General features: G+C 46.0%; 1 protein-coding gene across 1 annotated transcript in view; it reads right to left on the bottom strand.

The window, feature by feature from the left end:
* The window catches only part of BBS1 (Bardet-Biedl syndrome 1), a 61886-nt gene that overhangs the window by 44648 nt on the left and 362 nt on the right, over window positions 1-16876 (bottom strand). The window contains exons 2-4 of the mRNA XM_066582279.1: window positions 9444-9514; window positions 7667-7701; window positions 7311-7583 (exon numbers count right to left, since the gene is read on the bottom strand). Coding sequence (XP_066438376.1) covers window positions 7311-7583; window positions 7667-7701; window positions 9444-9514 — 379 coding nt within the window. The remainder of the gene's footprint in view (window positions 1-7310; window positions 7584-7666; window positions 7702-9443; window positions 9515-16876) is intronic.

Below are 16876 nucleotides of genomic sequence, written 5' to 3'. Positions count from 1 at the left end.
CACTGCGGACGCGTGCGGGCGCACTGGCGCAGTTCTTTTTTTAAAATTTCCGGATCTCCAGCGTAGATTCCGTAAATGAAATCTGCCCGTGGACCATAGGCCTAAGGTAGCAGGGGGAGTGCTTATAGCTACGTAATATGCAGCTGCAGGGAGTCAGAATGTACCTGTACATATTCAATGCACACAAGGTCAAATTGGAGAGGAGAAAAGAGGAAGCGGTCCGGGAACACACACTGATGTCAGTGTGTACCGGGGATCAGCGCCGAGAAGAGGAAAAGCGACGGAGTATATGGGCTGGGGGGCTACTACTACCAGGGCCGCCCTTACTACCGGGGGGCCGCCCCTACTACCGGGAGGCCGCCCTTACTACCAGGGCCGCCTTTACTACGGGGTCGCCGTGGGGGCCGCCTTTACTAATGGGGCCGCCGTGGGAAAAATCTGCACACAACCTGTGTGGATATTGACTTGTGGTACGGGATTTATTCGCTGCGGCCAAACCGCGAGATTTCCGACGGGAATCCACCCTGTGTGATTCCAGCCTAAAGGGGACTACCCACTACAGTTCTTTTTCAATGCATAATTCGCAGCGTTTTTTTTCCTCCAGGGGTCTATGGGATTTGTTAATGTTAAAAAAAAAAAACATTGCGCAAATCACAATTTCTCAGTAAATTGCGATTTTGCCGCGATGCGTTTTTAACATTAGAAAATCCCATAGACACCTGAAATAAAAACGCAGCAAATTCGCAAACGCTAGTGGGTAGTCACCCTAACAGGTAGTAAGATAGTATGTTTGGCTGAAAAAAAATAACAAAAAGGATATATGTCCATCCAGTTCAGCCTAGTACTTTGACCCCCAATTTTGATCCAAAGGAAGGTAAAAAACAAAACAAAAAACAATGAGGCAGAAGCCAATTTTTGTCATTTAACCCCTTGAGTGGCGGGTTTCCTACCACCCTGTCGTGCCCACCAGGGCAGGTTTTTTAAATGGTCTAATCATTGAATTTCAACTAATTTTGCAGTCGCGTTCCAAGAGCCATAACGTTTTCATATTTCCACAGACACAGCGATATGCGGCCTTGTTTTTTGCGGGACAAGTTGTACTTTTTGATGGCATCGTTTTTGGGTATATATAATGTATTGCATAACTTTTGTAATTGTTTAAACGGGGGGGGGGGGGGGGGGGAAGAAAGAAATGGGGGAAAAAGAAAAAAGGGGCCATGTCATTAAGGGGTTAAATAATGTACCAACTTCCTTCTCTGGGTCATTACGACGCAGGGATACCACATGTGTGATTTTACTTAAAATTTTTTACAAAGTAAAGGGAGACAAGTGTTTTATTTTTATTTTTTTACTTTTGTTTTTTTAAACTTTTTTTTACATTTTTGTCCCTTTAGGGGACTTCCACAGGGACCCATCAGGACCCCATATAGACTGCAGCATGTAAAGGGTTAACACAGCAGAGATCAGAGGTTTTCTCTGATCTCTGCTGTAAGAGCTGGTGCCTGCTTGTCCTCTGACAGCCAAGCACCAGCTCTCCCTGCCACAGAGACCATTGGCTTGCTTCTGACAAGCCGATGGTCTCTATGGCAACCTGTAAACAAAGCAGGAGACTTAGAAGCATGAGATTGCCGGCATATCGGCAATATCTTCTGCTTCTGTTGTTCGAAGCCCTTGCTTTGTTCTCTGTGGGTCTGTGCAGGCAGAGCACACTGTCACACACAGCTTGTCGCATTGTGCTCTGCAGCTCTCATAGTGATACATAGCCCAGAAAGCTTCCGGGCTATATCGCTTTGGGCAGTGGAGCTCGTCCCGGAAAATTTCCGGGTGTGCCACTCAAGGGGTTAAGGGGAAAAAAAATCCTTCCCGACTCCAATCTGGCAATGAGAATAATCCTTGGATCAACAATCCTTTTGAAGTAATTAGTGATTATCACGCAATATTGTAACACTAAAGGAAGGCACTGAGGCCTCTCTAAAACTCTTATCAAATTTGCCATCACCAAGTCAGCAAACAGACAGTTTCATATTCTCACTGCTCTTACAGTAAAAAACCCCCTTCTATGGATTTGCTTTCTCCTCATCGCCCTCTAAATTTTTTTCCTACATTTATTTATTAAAGGGCCAAAACTTTCAGTAATAATATTTTTTACTATTTATACACTTAAATAGTTTAGGGCTAATTTTACTTTCTTTGGCAATTAGTCTCTGCTTTTATTTGCCTTTTACATAATTTTTTTTCCTTTATAGGTTTTTAGTGCCTACTCACTGCCTCCTTGTTTTAGTAGTTTAAACACTTTTTTACGTAGTTTATTGAGCTACAATTTTATTCCTGCAAGGTATGAACTTTTCACAGTACGGCTGCCTGTCCACGGGCGATGCTCCGCTGGCGATAATCACGCTCTCTGAAGCTTTACATAGCGTTGCTATGGAAAACGCAGTGTCGGCATCCACGAGCAGAGAATCATAGCGATTCTCCGTTCGCAGGATTTAAATTGTGGCATGCTGCGATTGCCGTGATTTTCTGCGGTGAGCCCACCTGAAAGATAGGCTCACCATGGAGACCTGACAGCTCCACCCCCTCCTCCCCCATAGCGGAATATCGCTAGCGATATTTCACCTTGGCCGTGGACAGAATATTGCTATTGATATTCCGTTGTGGTGGAGGAGGAGGGGTGGGGGGTGGGAGCACTAACAGGTCTCCGCGGTGAACCTATCTGCTAGATAGGCTCACCGCGGTAAACTGCAGCATGCCACGATTTCAATCGTTACGATTCTCTGCTCGTGGATGTCGGGCTGCGCATTTGGCCTATGGAAAGCGTTCACTGCATTAGCCGCGGACGGATTATCGACGCAGATAATGCAGTGACATATTGCCCATGGACAGGCAGCCTAAGTATTTAATAGGTTTTTAAACTTTTCCCATTTATTGTCTGCATTCTTATTTTGAGGCAAGTGTCCCAGTCAATAAGGTAAGGGCATCTCTGAGTGGATTGAACCTGGCCTTCCTAAAGTTTAGTATTTTTTGCAGCTCCCTGATAAAACTCACTTATGAAAGACAAATGAAGATTTATTTTAATATGGTCATTATTTCCCAGGTGCCCCTCAACTTGCACCTGTTATTCTGTCAGGTCTGTTGATTAATATTACCGTATATACTCGAGTATTAGCCGACCCGAGTATAAGCCGAGACAATAAGTTTCACCACAATTAACTGGGAAAACTTATTGACTCGAGTATAAGCCGAGCTATACATGAGTATATACTAGGTGTGAAAAAAACCTCCATACTCACCTCCCAGCCAGCGTCTGTGTGACAAGCTGCTTGAATTCTCCCCGCTGTCATCCCCCGCCGTCCTCTCTGCTTGGCTCTGTCAGTGCTGTGTAAGTAAGTGCTGTGATTGGATTGAGCGCCAGCCAATCACAGCTGGCGCTCGATCCAATCACAGTGCTTACTTACACAGCACTGACGACAGGGGATTTGAAAGCTGAGCAGGGAGAATTCTAATGCAGCTTGATTGGCTGTGAATGATCGAGTGCCTGCTGTGATTGACTGACGCTCGATCCAATCACAGCTCTTACTTACACAGCGCTGACGGCGGGGGGATGACAGAGCCGAGCAAAGAGGATGGTGGGGGATGACAGCGAAGAGAATTCAAGCAGCCTGCCGCACAGCCGCCGGAAACACAGATGCCGGCTGAGAGGTGAGCATGAAGGTTTTTTTTTAAGCCTTCCTTGACTCGAGTATACGCTGAGGGGGGCTTTTTCAAACACAAAAAAATGTGCTGAAAAACGAGGCTTATACTCGAGTATATACAGTAAGTCCAAAATGGATGTTCCTCTAGTGGTATCCTGCAGAAGTTGAGTAAGATAATTATAATTATCTTTAATTAGAATTTCACTACCATTAGATAGCCTAGCCATCCTGATTAACCAGCCACAACATATGTGGCTGGGGAAATGCGTCGCTAGGCGGCTTATATAAGAATACACTGAAAATGAAAATAAGATCTAAACAGAGCTGCTATCCTAGATAAATAGAGAAACATACTATCACTCTGGCAATAGGAATAAGGCAGAATTTGCTCTTGCTTTTTGCTGCTGTCTATTCTATATAGGTTTGTCTAGTATATCACTTGACAACCTATAGATGGCAGCTAGGATTTGAGAGTGTGTGGCACAGTTAGCCTAAATTTGGAAACCATGGTGTGCACCCCTGATATCCATTACATCTATACTCAAAAATTGGTTATGTAAGTGTCTGTCCATTGATTGCTTGTTGGGGATCATGTCACCCTGCTGACAATATAGACAATCTCATAAGGCAGGCACCAACAACCACTGGGTGATTATCCTTACATCAAATTCATGCCATTACAATACATACCAAGCCAGTGATTAAGATAGAACACCTTGGATAGTCTGAAACCCTCCTTGGTGTGTGTACTTATGTGTACAGTGCTTACAGTGGATAGGAACTGAAAACCCATAGGATCTTTGTTTTTGCTTTTCCTTAATAAAATCTGGGAGTAGGAGAATAATGTCTCTAGATACAAAACTCTCACGTGGATATCGCTTGTGTAAATAATCCCTGACTCAAAGAGGTTTCCACACAAAATGCAAAAAAACACAAGACAAACACGCCCGATGCGCATTTTACTGTACTCACTTTATCCATTTTTATAGTGATTTGTATAGTGACATTAGATATTTGTATAGTGATAGAGTCAGGGTAAAGATAGGTCCTTTGGGCTTATCCAATATACATTACATTTATTTATTTGTAGTGCACTATTCTATATATCTAGTTTTGTGTACTTGATAATGAACTGTATTATGTTTATGATGCCAGTTTCTTCCTCTGTGGATGCCGGCATTGCTACTTATTGTCTGCCTGTCTTTCTTTAGTGGATGTTGTATCTGTAAATTTTTCGACCGATCAATAAGATGATATATTTTTATATTATGTGGTAATGCAGTAGAAGAGACAGCCTGCAGGGGGCTGGAGAAGAGGCATAGTGAGTGCGGATTAGAAGCGACAGCTGTATAGATGTGGTTGGAGGAGTTAAAACCTGCAGACACATTGGCTGCTGTGACTACTATCTGGGACAGAGATAGCTCCGAAGGAGCTGAGAAGACTGCAAGACTGGGGTCTGGTGAGGGTTAGACTTTAATGCCACAAGTCTGACAGGGAAGGACACCCCTAGACTGACACCCGGTTGGGTATAGTATCTTAGACAACTGCTGCATGCTAGACATAGGTGAGAAACTACTGACTAGTTAGCGCCTTGACGGACAAGCATTTATTTTGTTTTCTGCACTGAGTGTACGAGCTGCCAATGGTTGAGGCGTTCCAACTGGGTTTTCCTTGCTATTTCTGAAAATCAAGAAAAATAAACTGGTTGGACTTTTATATGGACTGAGTGAGCAATTGTATCTTTGCCGACCCCACCCACCCAAGCAGACATTGCCACAATTATTATTTTCCATTAATTCCTTTTTTTTTGCTTTGCTTGTGTTTCCTAGTATTTCATCTCCCTAAGAAAAAAACCCACAAACAGATAGTAAAAACTAAATTTCTAATTTCCTATGTTGCTATTTCTCTACTTCTAATTGCTAAAATCAACAATTGTATTTATCTACCATTCTTTTTGGACTATAAGATGTTCCTGACTATAAGACCCAGGATTGGACAATAAAAAAAAATAAAATAGGAAAAACATAAAATGTCATCCTAATTAAACCTTCCCTAGGGGACTCCGCAATGCAAATCCATCCGTGGACAGGAGCCCTAAGTTAGTAATCAAAGTAGAAAGCTTTCATCACCTGCAACCAGTCTCTCTCTGCTTTCAGGCAGCAGACCCAATCACATGATCATGAAAGGTCCTTTGCTGCTTCCTGCTGTGCTCTGTAGGGCTGAAGGACCTTTTTAATGGGAGGCCAGAGCTTTCCCTCATGTACCTACATTTTTCAGCAGCAGAATGCATGCTTTCTCTCCCACCCTGCACAAATTACACAGATCAGTATTAGGCTGAGAGAGAGAACTATGCAGCCGCTCAGGGACTCGGCAAAGTGCTTTATCAATTGCCCTGGCTGATCCTTAAAGGGGTAGTCCAAGTTATAGATCCTGTGTAAAATGGAATCACTATGCAGCAACATAACAAATAGGCTTATACTCACCTCTCCCTGCTCCCGCTGTGCCCCGCGGCACCTCTGGGCTCTCCGTGCCTTTGTATCTTGAAAGCCTGCAGTCTTGCCTAGTTTACGGGACATAAAGGATCTATAACTCTGACAACCCCTTTGAGGAAGCAGTAAGGGAAGTTTGGCACTGGCAAACACTCCTGACTTGAGATTAGGATGTACATATATTTAGCAAGATCTTTTTTCTGTCAGGACTCGGGGTCCGGGAAACTGGAGGTCCCTGAAGATACCCACAACCCCTGTACCTACCTACTTGCCCCTCTGGGCTAAGCCCCAGGGCGACAACTGGGCGACGGTCCCTACACTCACTAAGGAAGGGGAACGCTGGGACTAACAAACACACAGACTCTGGAACAAACAACAGCAAGGAGAGTCAGACTATCCGGGTCGGCAACGAGAGGGTACGCGGTACAAGAGGGTCAGACAAAGACAATGTCAGGTTCAAAAACGGAGGCAAAAGTCAGGAGACACAATAAGAAGTACGCTGGTGTAGCAGGAAGACCAAACTAACACTGGCACTGGAATGCAGACACAAGCAGGTTTAAATGCTGTCAGAGCTCCGGTCCCAGCAGCTAATTGGGGCGGGGAGTCTGACAGCAGCTGAGTGCACCCAGCAGCACTGGGGAACCCACCCCCAGCCCTGCAGGAGGCAGGGAAGGAGACACATGCCTGGTTGCCATAATACCGAGGACGCGATGCGGGGCAACACCCACCACGTCCCAAGAGCAGAAGGAGCTGAGAGAAAGAGGGTAAATAGAAGGTGGGGGGAAGTGCCCGACCTGTCTGTCCCTTCGGCTCCAATCGGCCCCATTGGCCGATTGGAGCCGAAGGGACAGAGAAGAGCAATAAACGTTCGAGGGGGAGGAACTGATCTACTACTGCTTTTTTATTTTTTTAAGTACATTGTTGTCTCTCTTTTGTTTGCTTCCAGTCTTGATTTTGACAAAAAATAAAAAGGAACAAATATGTACTGTGTAAATAAAACCTAAAGGGCAACTGAAACGTCACCTGAAGGGGGAACAGGTATTCACAAACCAACTCCTATTTAAATACATTGTTTGCTCATTCAAAAATATGGGACAGTACTTTAGAAGGCATTATGCAAGTATCTTACCTCCTTAGCTTGATCCCACACATCCTTCTCCAGGGGGTTGACCTCAAGTGCTGGCAAAGTGAATTTGAAGTAAGGTCTCAGATTCTTGTACACATATATGAATGGTCCAGAGGCCACAGCAACAGCCGGTGTACGTGGTTCATTCTGATCCATCAAGAAAGCTGCAACCCCAGTGGGCATGTCGAGCAATGCGTTCTCAGACATGAGACTTGTGCCCTTATAGACTTTCAGTTTCATGTTATATGACCCACTGCTAATATCACCAGCCACCATCTGTAGAGCAAATATGCAACTGTTCAAAAACAGGTCTTACTCTGTCACACGACATGTGTAATATCTCATCTTGAAAAACTTACCTTAAAATCACCATCCCCATGTAAATCGGCAAGAGCTTAAAGGAGGAAAGAAAATTGATTAAAATATAACTTTTGCATACCAAGAAAATAGAGGTTCATGACAGCGCTCCAGGGAGCTGCGCTGGAAAAACCCTATCCTGGGCAAAAGGCGAGTCCTTGGTTCAAAATGTCAAATGGACTCCATTAACACACTTAATCTTGTTATGGGTTACACTATTAGGTCACATTAATATTACAGTTCCATGCGTCTTCAAAGCTGTACAGCCCTCGTACCAGTATATGAATCCTTCGTGTACCTCTGTGGCATTCATTTCTGTTAGACCCTGTACTAGTCCAACTTGCCTAATAATTAAAGGGGTGTTCTCATCGCAGTAGAAATTAGCCGAGATGGGAATAGCAGGGTCTCTGCTGCAGTTACCGCTGGTGGCCTGAAGTGCTGAAACAGCCAAACCTGCTGTTATCTATGCCGCTTATGTAAATCCCATTCACTTTTATGAGTATTACGAAATACATTAGAGCAGTCAATTTGCCATTATCAGTAACCCTGCTACCACTTGAGGACTCTCATTCAGGAGACAGGTGTGGGTGCCAGAGATCCAACCCAAATCCATCCACCATTTATGACACACTCTGTGGATATGCTATAAATGGCCAAAATGTGAATACTCCATTAAGGGCCTGTTCACATTACATATAGACTATGTTCAGGGGTTTCATCCTCGGGTACCATCTGAATCCTATTTTCGGAGGTTCAGACAGAACTTCTGTACATAGTCTTTGGTTCCTTTTACACGGTACGGTTATCGGTAAAAAAAAAAAATCATTAGATTGTGTGAATCTGTAATAATTGATAATCGCTCAGTGTAAACATTGACAACGATTTGATCATTTGTTCACTTGTCATGCAGACATAAAAATTATTGTTCAATTATTTGCAAGTCCCTATGTGTAAAATGTGATCATTCAGTTGCTTCCCTTCACAGGAAATAAAGATGTGCGGGTGAGTAATGTGAAAGAGACGCTAAAATAGTCTGTGTTTCCTTTAAGGGATTGATGCATCTGCTGTAATAATAGACAACTATCCTAATCGGCTTCTAATCCCTAGTAATCTACTTAATCCATGTGGAATTGAAAAAAATAAGATTCAACCCTTTACGGAGTACAAACCACGTTTGCTCCATATGAAATGTGAGTATAACAAATAAATTAGATATAAAAAATATTTACTCACTCAAAATTCCTGAGAGCAACATGAAAATCTCTAGCAGGACCCCATAACCATCACTAGTACAGCAATATACAGCGCGCGTCTGCTCACATAGGGTGGAGGGACCTTGTGGGCGCAAAGACGCCAAAACCTCTGCCACTCAGTCCGTCTTCACTCATAACAGAAATGCTGCCGGAATCACAGCAGACATCCCACAGCATTACAATAGCAGGCAGGTGGAGGAGATTCTAACATCTCCATCACATGGAGCGGAAGATTTCTGCAACAAATACACAGAGTTAAATCCTATCCGCTGCAAAAACCAAGGCCATTTAGGCTGCCTGTCCACGGGCCTTTTTGAATTGTGTTCCCTGGATGATAATCCGGCCACGGGGAATGCAATGCACGCTTTACATAGTGTTGCTATGGAAAGCGCTTCCCCCCTGTCCACCAGTGGAGAATCATAGCGATTCTCCGCTCGCGGGCGGCAATCCTACGCACTGGTCACTCAGAGTCCGATGCATCCCCTGGGCCGCCTGTTAGAAGGACTTGTACCGGCAGTTCACTTACCGATACAGGAGGAGAATGTATTTAGTCCAGCAACAGGATCATAATGAGCATCCAGCCATTTGGAGGATTCGCTAAATAATGAGACATAAATGGAAAATTGTAAGCAAAATCTTCAGCCTGAAAGACATATTTTTCAATATATTTGGAGAAGCCAATGATAGGAAACACATTGATAAACCTTTCCCACCGAGTACTCCTTCTGGATACTAATGGGGACAAACACATGGATAAACCTGACCCACCGAGTACTCCTTCTGGATACTAATGGGGACAAACACATGGATAAACCTGACCCACCGAGTACTCCTTCTGGATACTAATGGGGACAAACACATTGATAAACCTGACCCACCGAGTACTCCTTCTGGATACTAATGGGGACAAACACATTGATAAACCTGACCCACCGAGTACTCCTTCTGGATACTAATGGGGACAAACACATGGATAAACCTGACCCACCGAGTACTCCTTCTGGATACTAATGGGGACAAACACATGGATAAACCTGACCCACCGAGTACTCCTTCTGGATACTAATGGGGACAAACACATGGATAAACCTGACCCACCGAGTACTCCTTCTGGATACTAATGGGGACAAACACATGGATAAACCTGACCCACCGAGTACTCCTTCTGGATACTAATGGGGACAAACACATTGATAAACCTGACCCACCGAGTACTCCTTCTGGATACTAATGGGGACAAACACATTGATAAACCTGACCCACCGAGTACTCCTTCTGGATACTAATGGGGACAAACACATTGACAAACCTGACCCACCGAGTACTTCTTCTGGATACTAATGGGGACAAACACATTGATAAACCTGACCCACTGAGTACTCCTTCTGGATACTAATGGGGACAAACACATTGATAAACCTGACCCACCGAGTACTCCTTCTGGATACGAATGGGGACAAACACATTGACAAACCTGACCCACTGACTACTCCTTCTGGATACGAATGGGGACAAACACATTGACAAACCTGACCCACTGAGTACTCCTTCTGGATACTAATGGGGACAAACACATTGATCAACCTGACCCACCGAGTACTCCTTCTGGATACGAATGGGGACAAACACATTGACAAACCTGACCCACTGACTACTCCTTCTGGATACGAATGGGGACAAACACATTGATAAACCTGACCCACTGACTACTCCTTCTGGATACGAATGGGGACAAACACATTGATAAACCTGACCCACTGACTACTCCTTCTGGATACGAATGGGGACAAACACATTGATAAACCTGACCCACTGAGTACTTCTTCTGGATACTAATGGGGACAAACACATTGATAAACCTGACCCACTGACTACTCCTTCTGGATACTAAAGGGGACAAACACATTGACAAACCTGACCCACTGACTACTCCTTCTGGATACGAATGGGGACAAACACATTGATAAACCTGACCCACTGACTACTCCTTCTGGATACGAATGGGGACAAACACATTGACAAACCTGACCCACCGAGTACTTCTTCTGGATACTAATGGGGACAAACACATTGATAAACCTGACCCACTGAGTACTTCTTCTGGATACTAATGGGGACAAACACATTGATAAACCTGACCCACCGAGTACTCCTTCTGGATATGAATGGGGACAAACACATTGATAAACCTGACCCACTGACTACTCCTTCTGGATACGAATGGGGACAAACACATTGATAAACCTGACCCACTGACTACTCCTTCTGGATACGAATGGGGACAAACACATTGATAAACCTGACCCACTGACTACTCCTTCTGGATACGAATGGGGACAAACACATTGATAAACCTGACCCACCGAGTACTTCATCTGGATACTAATGAGGACAAACACATTGATAAACCTGACCCACCGAGTACTCCTTCTGGATACGAATGGGGACAAACACATTGATAAACCTGACCCACTGACTACTCCTTCTGGATACGAATGGGGACAAACACATTGATAAACCTGACCCACTGACTACTCCTTCTGGATACGAATGGGGACAAACACATTGATAAACCTGACCCACCGAGTACTTCATCTGGATACTAATGGGGACAAACACATTGATAAACCTGACCCACCGAGTACTCCTTCTGGATACGAATGGGGACAAACACATTGATAAACCTGACCCACTGACTACTCCTTCTGGATACGAATGGGGACAAACACATTGATAAACCTGACCCACTGAGTACTTCTTCTGGATACTAATGGGGACAAACACATTGACAAACCTGACCCACCGAGTACTTCTTCTGGATACTAATGGGGACAAACACATTGACAAACCTGACCCACCGAGTACTTCTTCTGGATACTAATGGGGACAAACACATTGACAAACCTGACCCACCGAGTACTTCTTCTGGATACTAATAGGGACAAACATTTTAAATGCAACATTTCATCGGATTTTATGAACAGAGAGAAGAGTAGGATCCCACTGCCATCCCCATCAAGGCGCTCGCTCCCACTTATAACAGTCAATCACTTAAGTGCGTGGGCCATATTTTTCGCCCTATAAGATGCACCTAGGTTTTAGAGGAGGAAAATAGGACACAAATATTTTGAAATCACCTTTAGGTGGCAGTGCAGGGGATAGTACAGGGCCACAGAGGGCCACTGTGACGCCTCTCCTTTCTCTTCCACAGCAGGAGCAGCAGAGCTCTGTAACAGTGCAGCTCGTGTACGGTGGGAGGAAAGGAGTAAGCCAATTGGTGGAGGCGGGGGAGCAGCAGCACTGCCCAGCGACACTCACCACCAGTCAGCGGTGATGGTGAGGGCCAGTGGGAAAGGAGAAAGATCTGATCTGCTCTCCTCCCCGCCATGGCATGGACCCAACCGGATGTACGGCCAAGAGAACGCACCAGCCAGCTTGAATTTCGGCAGGTTTGCTTTATAGGACCCACTGACTTTTTAAGGCAAAACTGCTTCTTAAGGCGAAAAATTACGGTATTTTGGGCCGACGGTCATTATAGTGTTTGATTAAAATGTTGTACCATTTGTCCTGTGCCGCTTCTACATATCACTGTATATAGGCAGTGCGGACAGCAGATGTGCGGGTGCTGGGCTGGCAGCTTGGTTACCCTCTGTTGGCTCTTCTCTCACATGTTCTTATCACTCAGTTTCTGATCACAACACAGTTAATCTTTGCTGTGATCATTAATTATCAGTCCAGCCCTTATCTCTGCAGTCCTGGAGGGTGGTAAGGCATCAGTTCATCCTCACTGGCAGATCTCCTATTGACACTAATAGGCCTGGTTACACGGCGGGACGACTATTGCTTAAGAGCCTTCAAACAAACTAAAGTGAGTGATACTCGTCTAGTGTAACAAGAGTTGTTTACTATTTATTATAGGTGACTTTTAGGCCTCCCTCACACAGGGCGTTTGCAGAAACGCAGCGTTTTTCAACGCTGCGTTTACTGCAGATTCCGCCCGGTTTTAGCAGCGCTGGCATACTTTATGCCAGCGTTTTGGCTGCGTTTTCAGCTCGGCTAATAGTCCCCTGAGTGATTGCGGGAAGCTGTTGTCCCGTGTAAACAGCACATGACGGCATGCGAGGGTTGCTCACTTGTTGGAGTCGCCTGGCTTTTCGCTCACCTAACAACATACTGTAAGCGGGCCGGCGCTCATCCCTGAAGGACTAGTTACTGTGCATGGCGGTGGGCGGCCGGCAGAGATCTCCAGCGCACACAGCCTCCATTTACTGAGCAAGAAATCACAGGAGCGATAACTGCCGGGACGGCCTCCGGGCACTTAAAGGGGTGGGGAGATTGTAAGAAAAGCTTTTTAAAGGGCTGCAGATCATAAAATAAAAAAAGATAGTGTTAGGGACATTCAAAGGAATGCTTCTATGCTGCTGGGCTCCAAATTAAAGTGATCTGACCGGTCATGAGAACGCAGGGGGACAGAGATGGTGGTATCTGTGTAGCATTCTGGTTTATGGTTCAATGTACTCAATCTTTATAGGATTTTACAAAGCGAGTGGCTTTATGCCAAATACAATTAAAGGAGATGTCCCGCGCCGAAACGGTTTTTTTTTTTTTTTAACCCCCCCCCCCGTTCGGCGCGAGACAACCCCGATGCAGGGGTTAAAAAAACCACCCGCACAGCGCTTACCTGAATCCCGGCGGTCCGGCGTCTTCATACTCACCTGCTGAAGATGGCCGCCGGGATCTTCTACCTTCGTGGACCGCAGCTCTTCTGTGCGGTCCACTGCCGATTCCAGCCTCCTGATTGGCTGGAATCGGCACGTGACGGGGCGGAGCTACACGGAGCCGCTCTCTGGCACGAGCGGCTGCATAGAAGACTGCTGAAGACCCGGACTGCGCAAGCGCGGCTAATTTGGCCATCGGAGGCCAAAAATTAGTCGGCTCCATGGAGACGAGGACGCTAGCAACGGAGCAGGTAAGTATAAAACTTTTTATAACTTCTGTATGGCTCATAATTAATGCACAATGTACATTACAAAGTGCATTATTATGGCCATACAGAAGTGTATAGACCCACTTGCTGCCTCGGGACAACCCCTTTAATATTGGTTTCTTAATACATCAGTTTCTTATCAAAAGTGGTTTTCTCTCCCCAGATGTGCATCCTTGAGATACATCCTCTGACGCTCATTAGGGAGTTTTGGCAGGACATTTGTGGTGGTCCCAATTAATTTTTCCAGCTACATTAGTCAAGGTGAAACGTATCCTATTTCTAAGTAAAGGTTACAAATCTATATATATATATATATATATATATATATATATATATATATATATATATATATATATATATATATATATATATATATATATATATATATATATATATATATATATGTGTAGTTTAGGATTATAACAGACAAGAAAAGAGACAAAGTGGAGTCTTTGTAGTCCATTTTCTGCAGCCCTTAAAATAGTATATTCCCCTACCTTTGTCCCCTGGGACCCGGCTGAGCAGCCCCGTTCTCATCCCTATTCCTGGAAGGCCACCGGAGGACAGGCGATTGTTGTGGCCAATCAGAGGCTACAGTGAACTCCCCCCACACTGCATATTAGTGCATGTATGCGCGCTGTGCATATTAACACATGTGGTACATATCAGCACATGTGCGTGAGTTGCATATTAGCGTTCGTGCGTGCGATGCACATTAGTGCATGTTTGTGCGTGCACTTAAGCGTGTGTACATTAGGGCGCACATTAGCATGCGTGTTTGTGCACACGTTTGTGTGCAAGGTGCATATTTGCATTCAGGGTGCATGCGCGCGCGCGCGCGCGTGCGTGCGTGCGTGCGTGTATATGTGTAGGGGTAATAGACACGCCACACACAACCACAAGCTAACAGCTCCCTCTCCCACACACACAACCACACCCTAATGTGCACCCCGCGCTAATATGCACGCTAATGTACACATGCTAAAGTGCGCGCACAAACACGTGCGAATATGCATCGCATGCACATGAGCTGATATGTACCAGTTGAGCTATTATGCAGGGTGCGCACACATGCGCCAATATGCACCACACATGCTAATATGCAGGGCGCACGCACATGCGCTAATATGCACCGCACGTGCTCAAACACATGCACTAATATGTATCGCGCGCACATGCGCTAATATGCACTAATATTCATTACGCGCGCACACAAATATGTGCCATATACACACCACACGTGCTGCATAAACAGGACCACACACTTGCACAACACATATACAGCCTACACATGCTTCAACGTACCGCATACACACAACCACATGCTAGTACACCACACATACCGCATACACACAACCACACCACACCACACATACACAGAGAAGCACACGCTTATATCCTCTAGCTACACCACACACAGCCTACACACGCTAATATGTACCACAAACACATCACAGAACCGAGGATGTAAGCACTGATGCTGGGTGTTCAGATGGCGCTGCTAAACCGCAGGACAGGGGGATGACCCGAACGGCAGGACAGGGGGATGACCCGAACGGCAGGACAGGGGGATGACCCGAACGGCAGGACAGGGGGATGACCCGAACGGCAGGACAGGGGGATGACCCGAACGGCAGGACAGGGGGATGACCTCATTCACACGGGCTACAAAATCATCGCTATGTTTAGTAGCCTGAAAGAACCCATTGGAAACCATGGGCTTCACATAAATGCGTTTTGTAGCCCGTGTGACTGAGGCCTTAACAGCAAACTCCACGCCCCGCAGGAGGGTTGTAGGGTGCACTGTATGCCCATAAAGGCGGGTACATGGCAGCCTTCCGTTAACGCCCTGCAGGTGGGTTGTAGTATGCCCAATAGTCGGGTACATAGCAGCCTTCCATTAACGCTCTGCAGGTGGGTTGTAGGGTGCACTGTATGCCCATATAGGCGGGTACATGGCAGCCTTCCATTAACGCCCTGCAGGAGGGTTGTAGGGCGCACTGTATGCCCATATAGGCGGGTACATGGCAGCCTTCCGTTAACGCCCTGCAGGAGGGTTGTAGGGAGTACTGTATGCCCATACAGTCGGGTACATGGCAGCCTTCCGTTAACGCCCTGCAGGTGGGTTGTAGGGAGTACTGTATGCCCATATAGTCGGGTACATGGCAGCCTTCCATTAACGCCCTGCAGGAGGGTTGTAGGGTGCACTGTATGCCCATATAGGCGGGTACATGGCAGCCTTCCGTTAACGCCCTGCAGGAGGGTTGTAGGGTGTACTGTATGCCCATATAGTCGGGTACATGGCAGCCTTCCGTTAACGCCCTGCAGGAGGGTTGTAGGGTGCACTGTATGCCCATATAGTCGGGTACATGGCAGCCTTCCGTTAACGCCCTGCAGGAGGGTTGTAGGGTGCACTGTATGCCCATATAGTCGGGTACATGGCAGCCTTCCATTAACGCCCTGCAGGAGGGTTGTAGGGAGTACTGTATGCCCATACAATCGGGTACATGGCAGCCTTCCATTAACGCCCTGCAGGAGGGTTGTAGGGCGCACTGTATGCCCATACAGTCGGGTACATGGCAGCCTTCCATTAACGCCCTGCAGGAGGGTTGTAGGGCGCACTGTATGCCCATACAGTCGGGTACATGGCAGCCTTTCATTAACGCCCTGCAGGAGGGTTGTAGGGCGCACTGTATGCCCATACAGTCGGGTACATGGCAGCCTTCCATTAACGCCCTGCAGGAGGGTTGTAGGGAGTACTGTATGCCCATACAGTCGGGTACATGGCAGCCTTCCATTAACGCCCTGCAGGAGGGTTGTAGGGAGTACTGTATGCCCATACAGTCGGGTACATGGCAGCCTTCCATTAACGCCCTGCAGGAGGGTTGTAGGGAGTACTGTATGCCCATACAGTCGGGTACATGGCAGCCTTCCATTAACGCCCTGCAGGAGGGTTGTAGGGAGTACTGTAT

The sequence above is a fragment of the Eleutherodactylus coqui genome, chromosome 11 (assembly GCF_035609145.1).
Source record: "Eleutherodactylus coqui strain aEleCoq1 chromosome 11, aEleCoq1.hap1, whole genome shotgun sequence".
Taxonomy (NCBI): domain Eukaryota; kingdom Metazoa; phylum Chordata; class Amphibia; order Anura; family Eleutherodactylidae; genus Eleutherodactylus; species Eleutherodactylus coqui.
The sequence above is the reverse complement of the archived record's forward strand: the minus strand, read 5'-3'. Positions and strand labels throughout refer to the sequence as shown.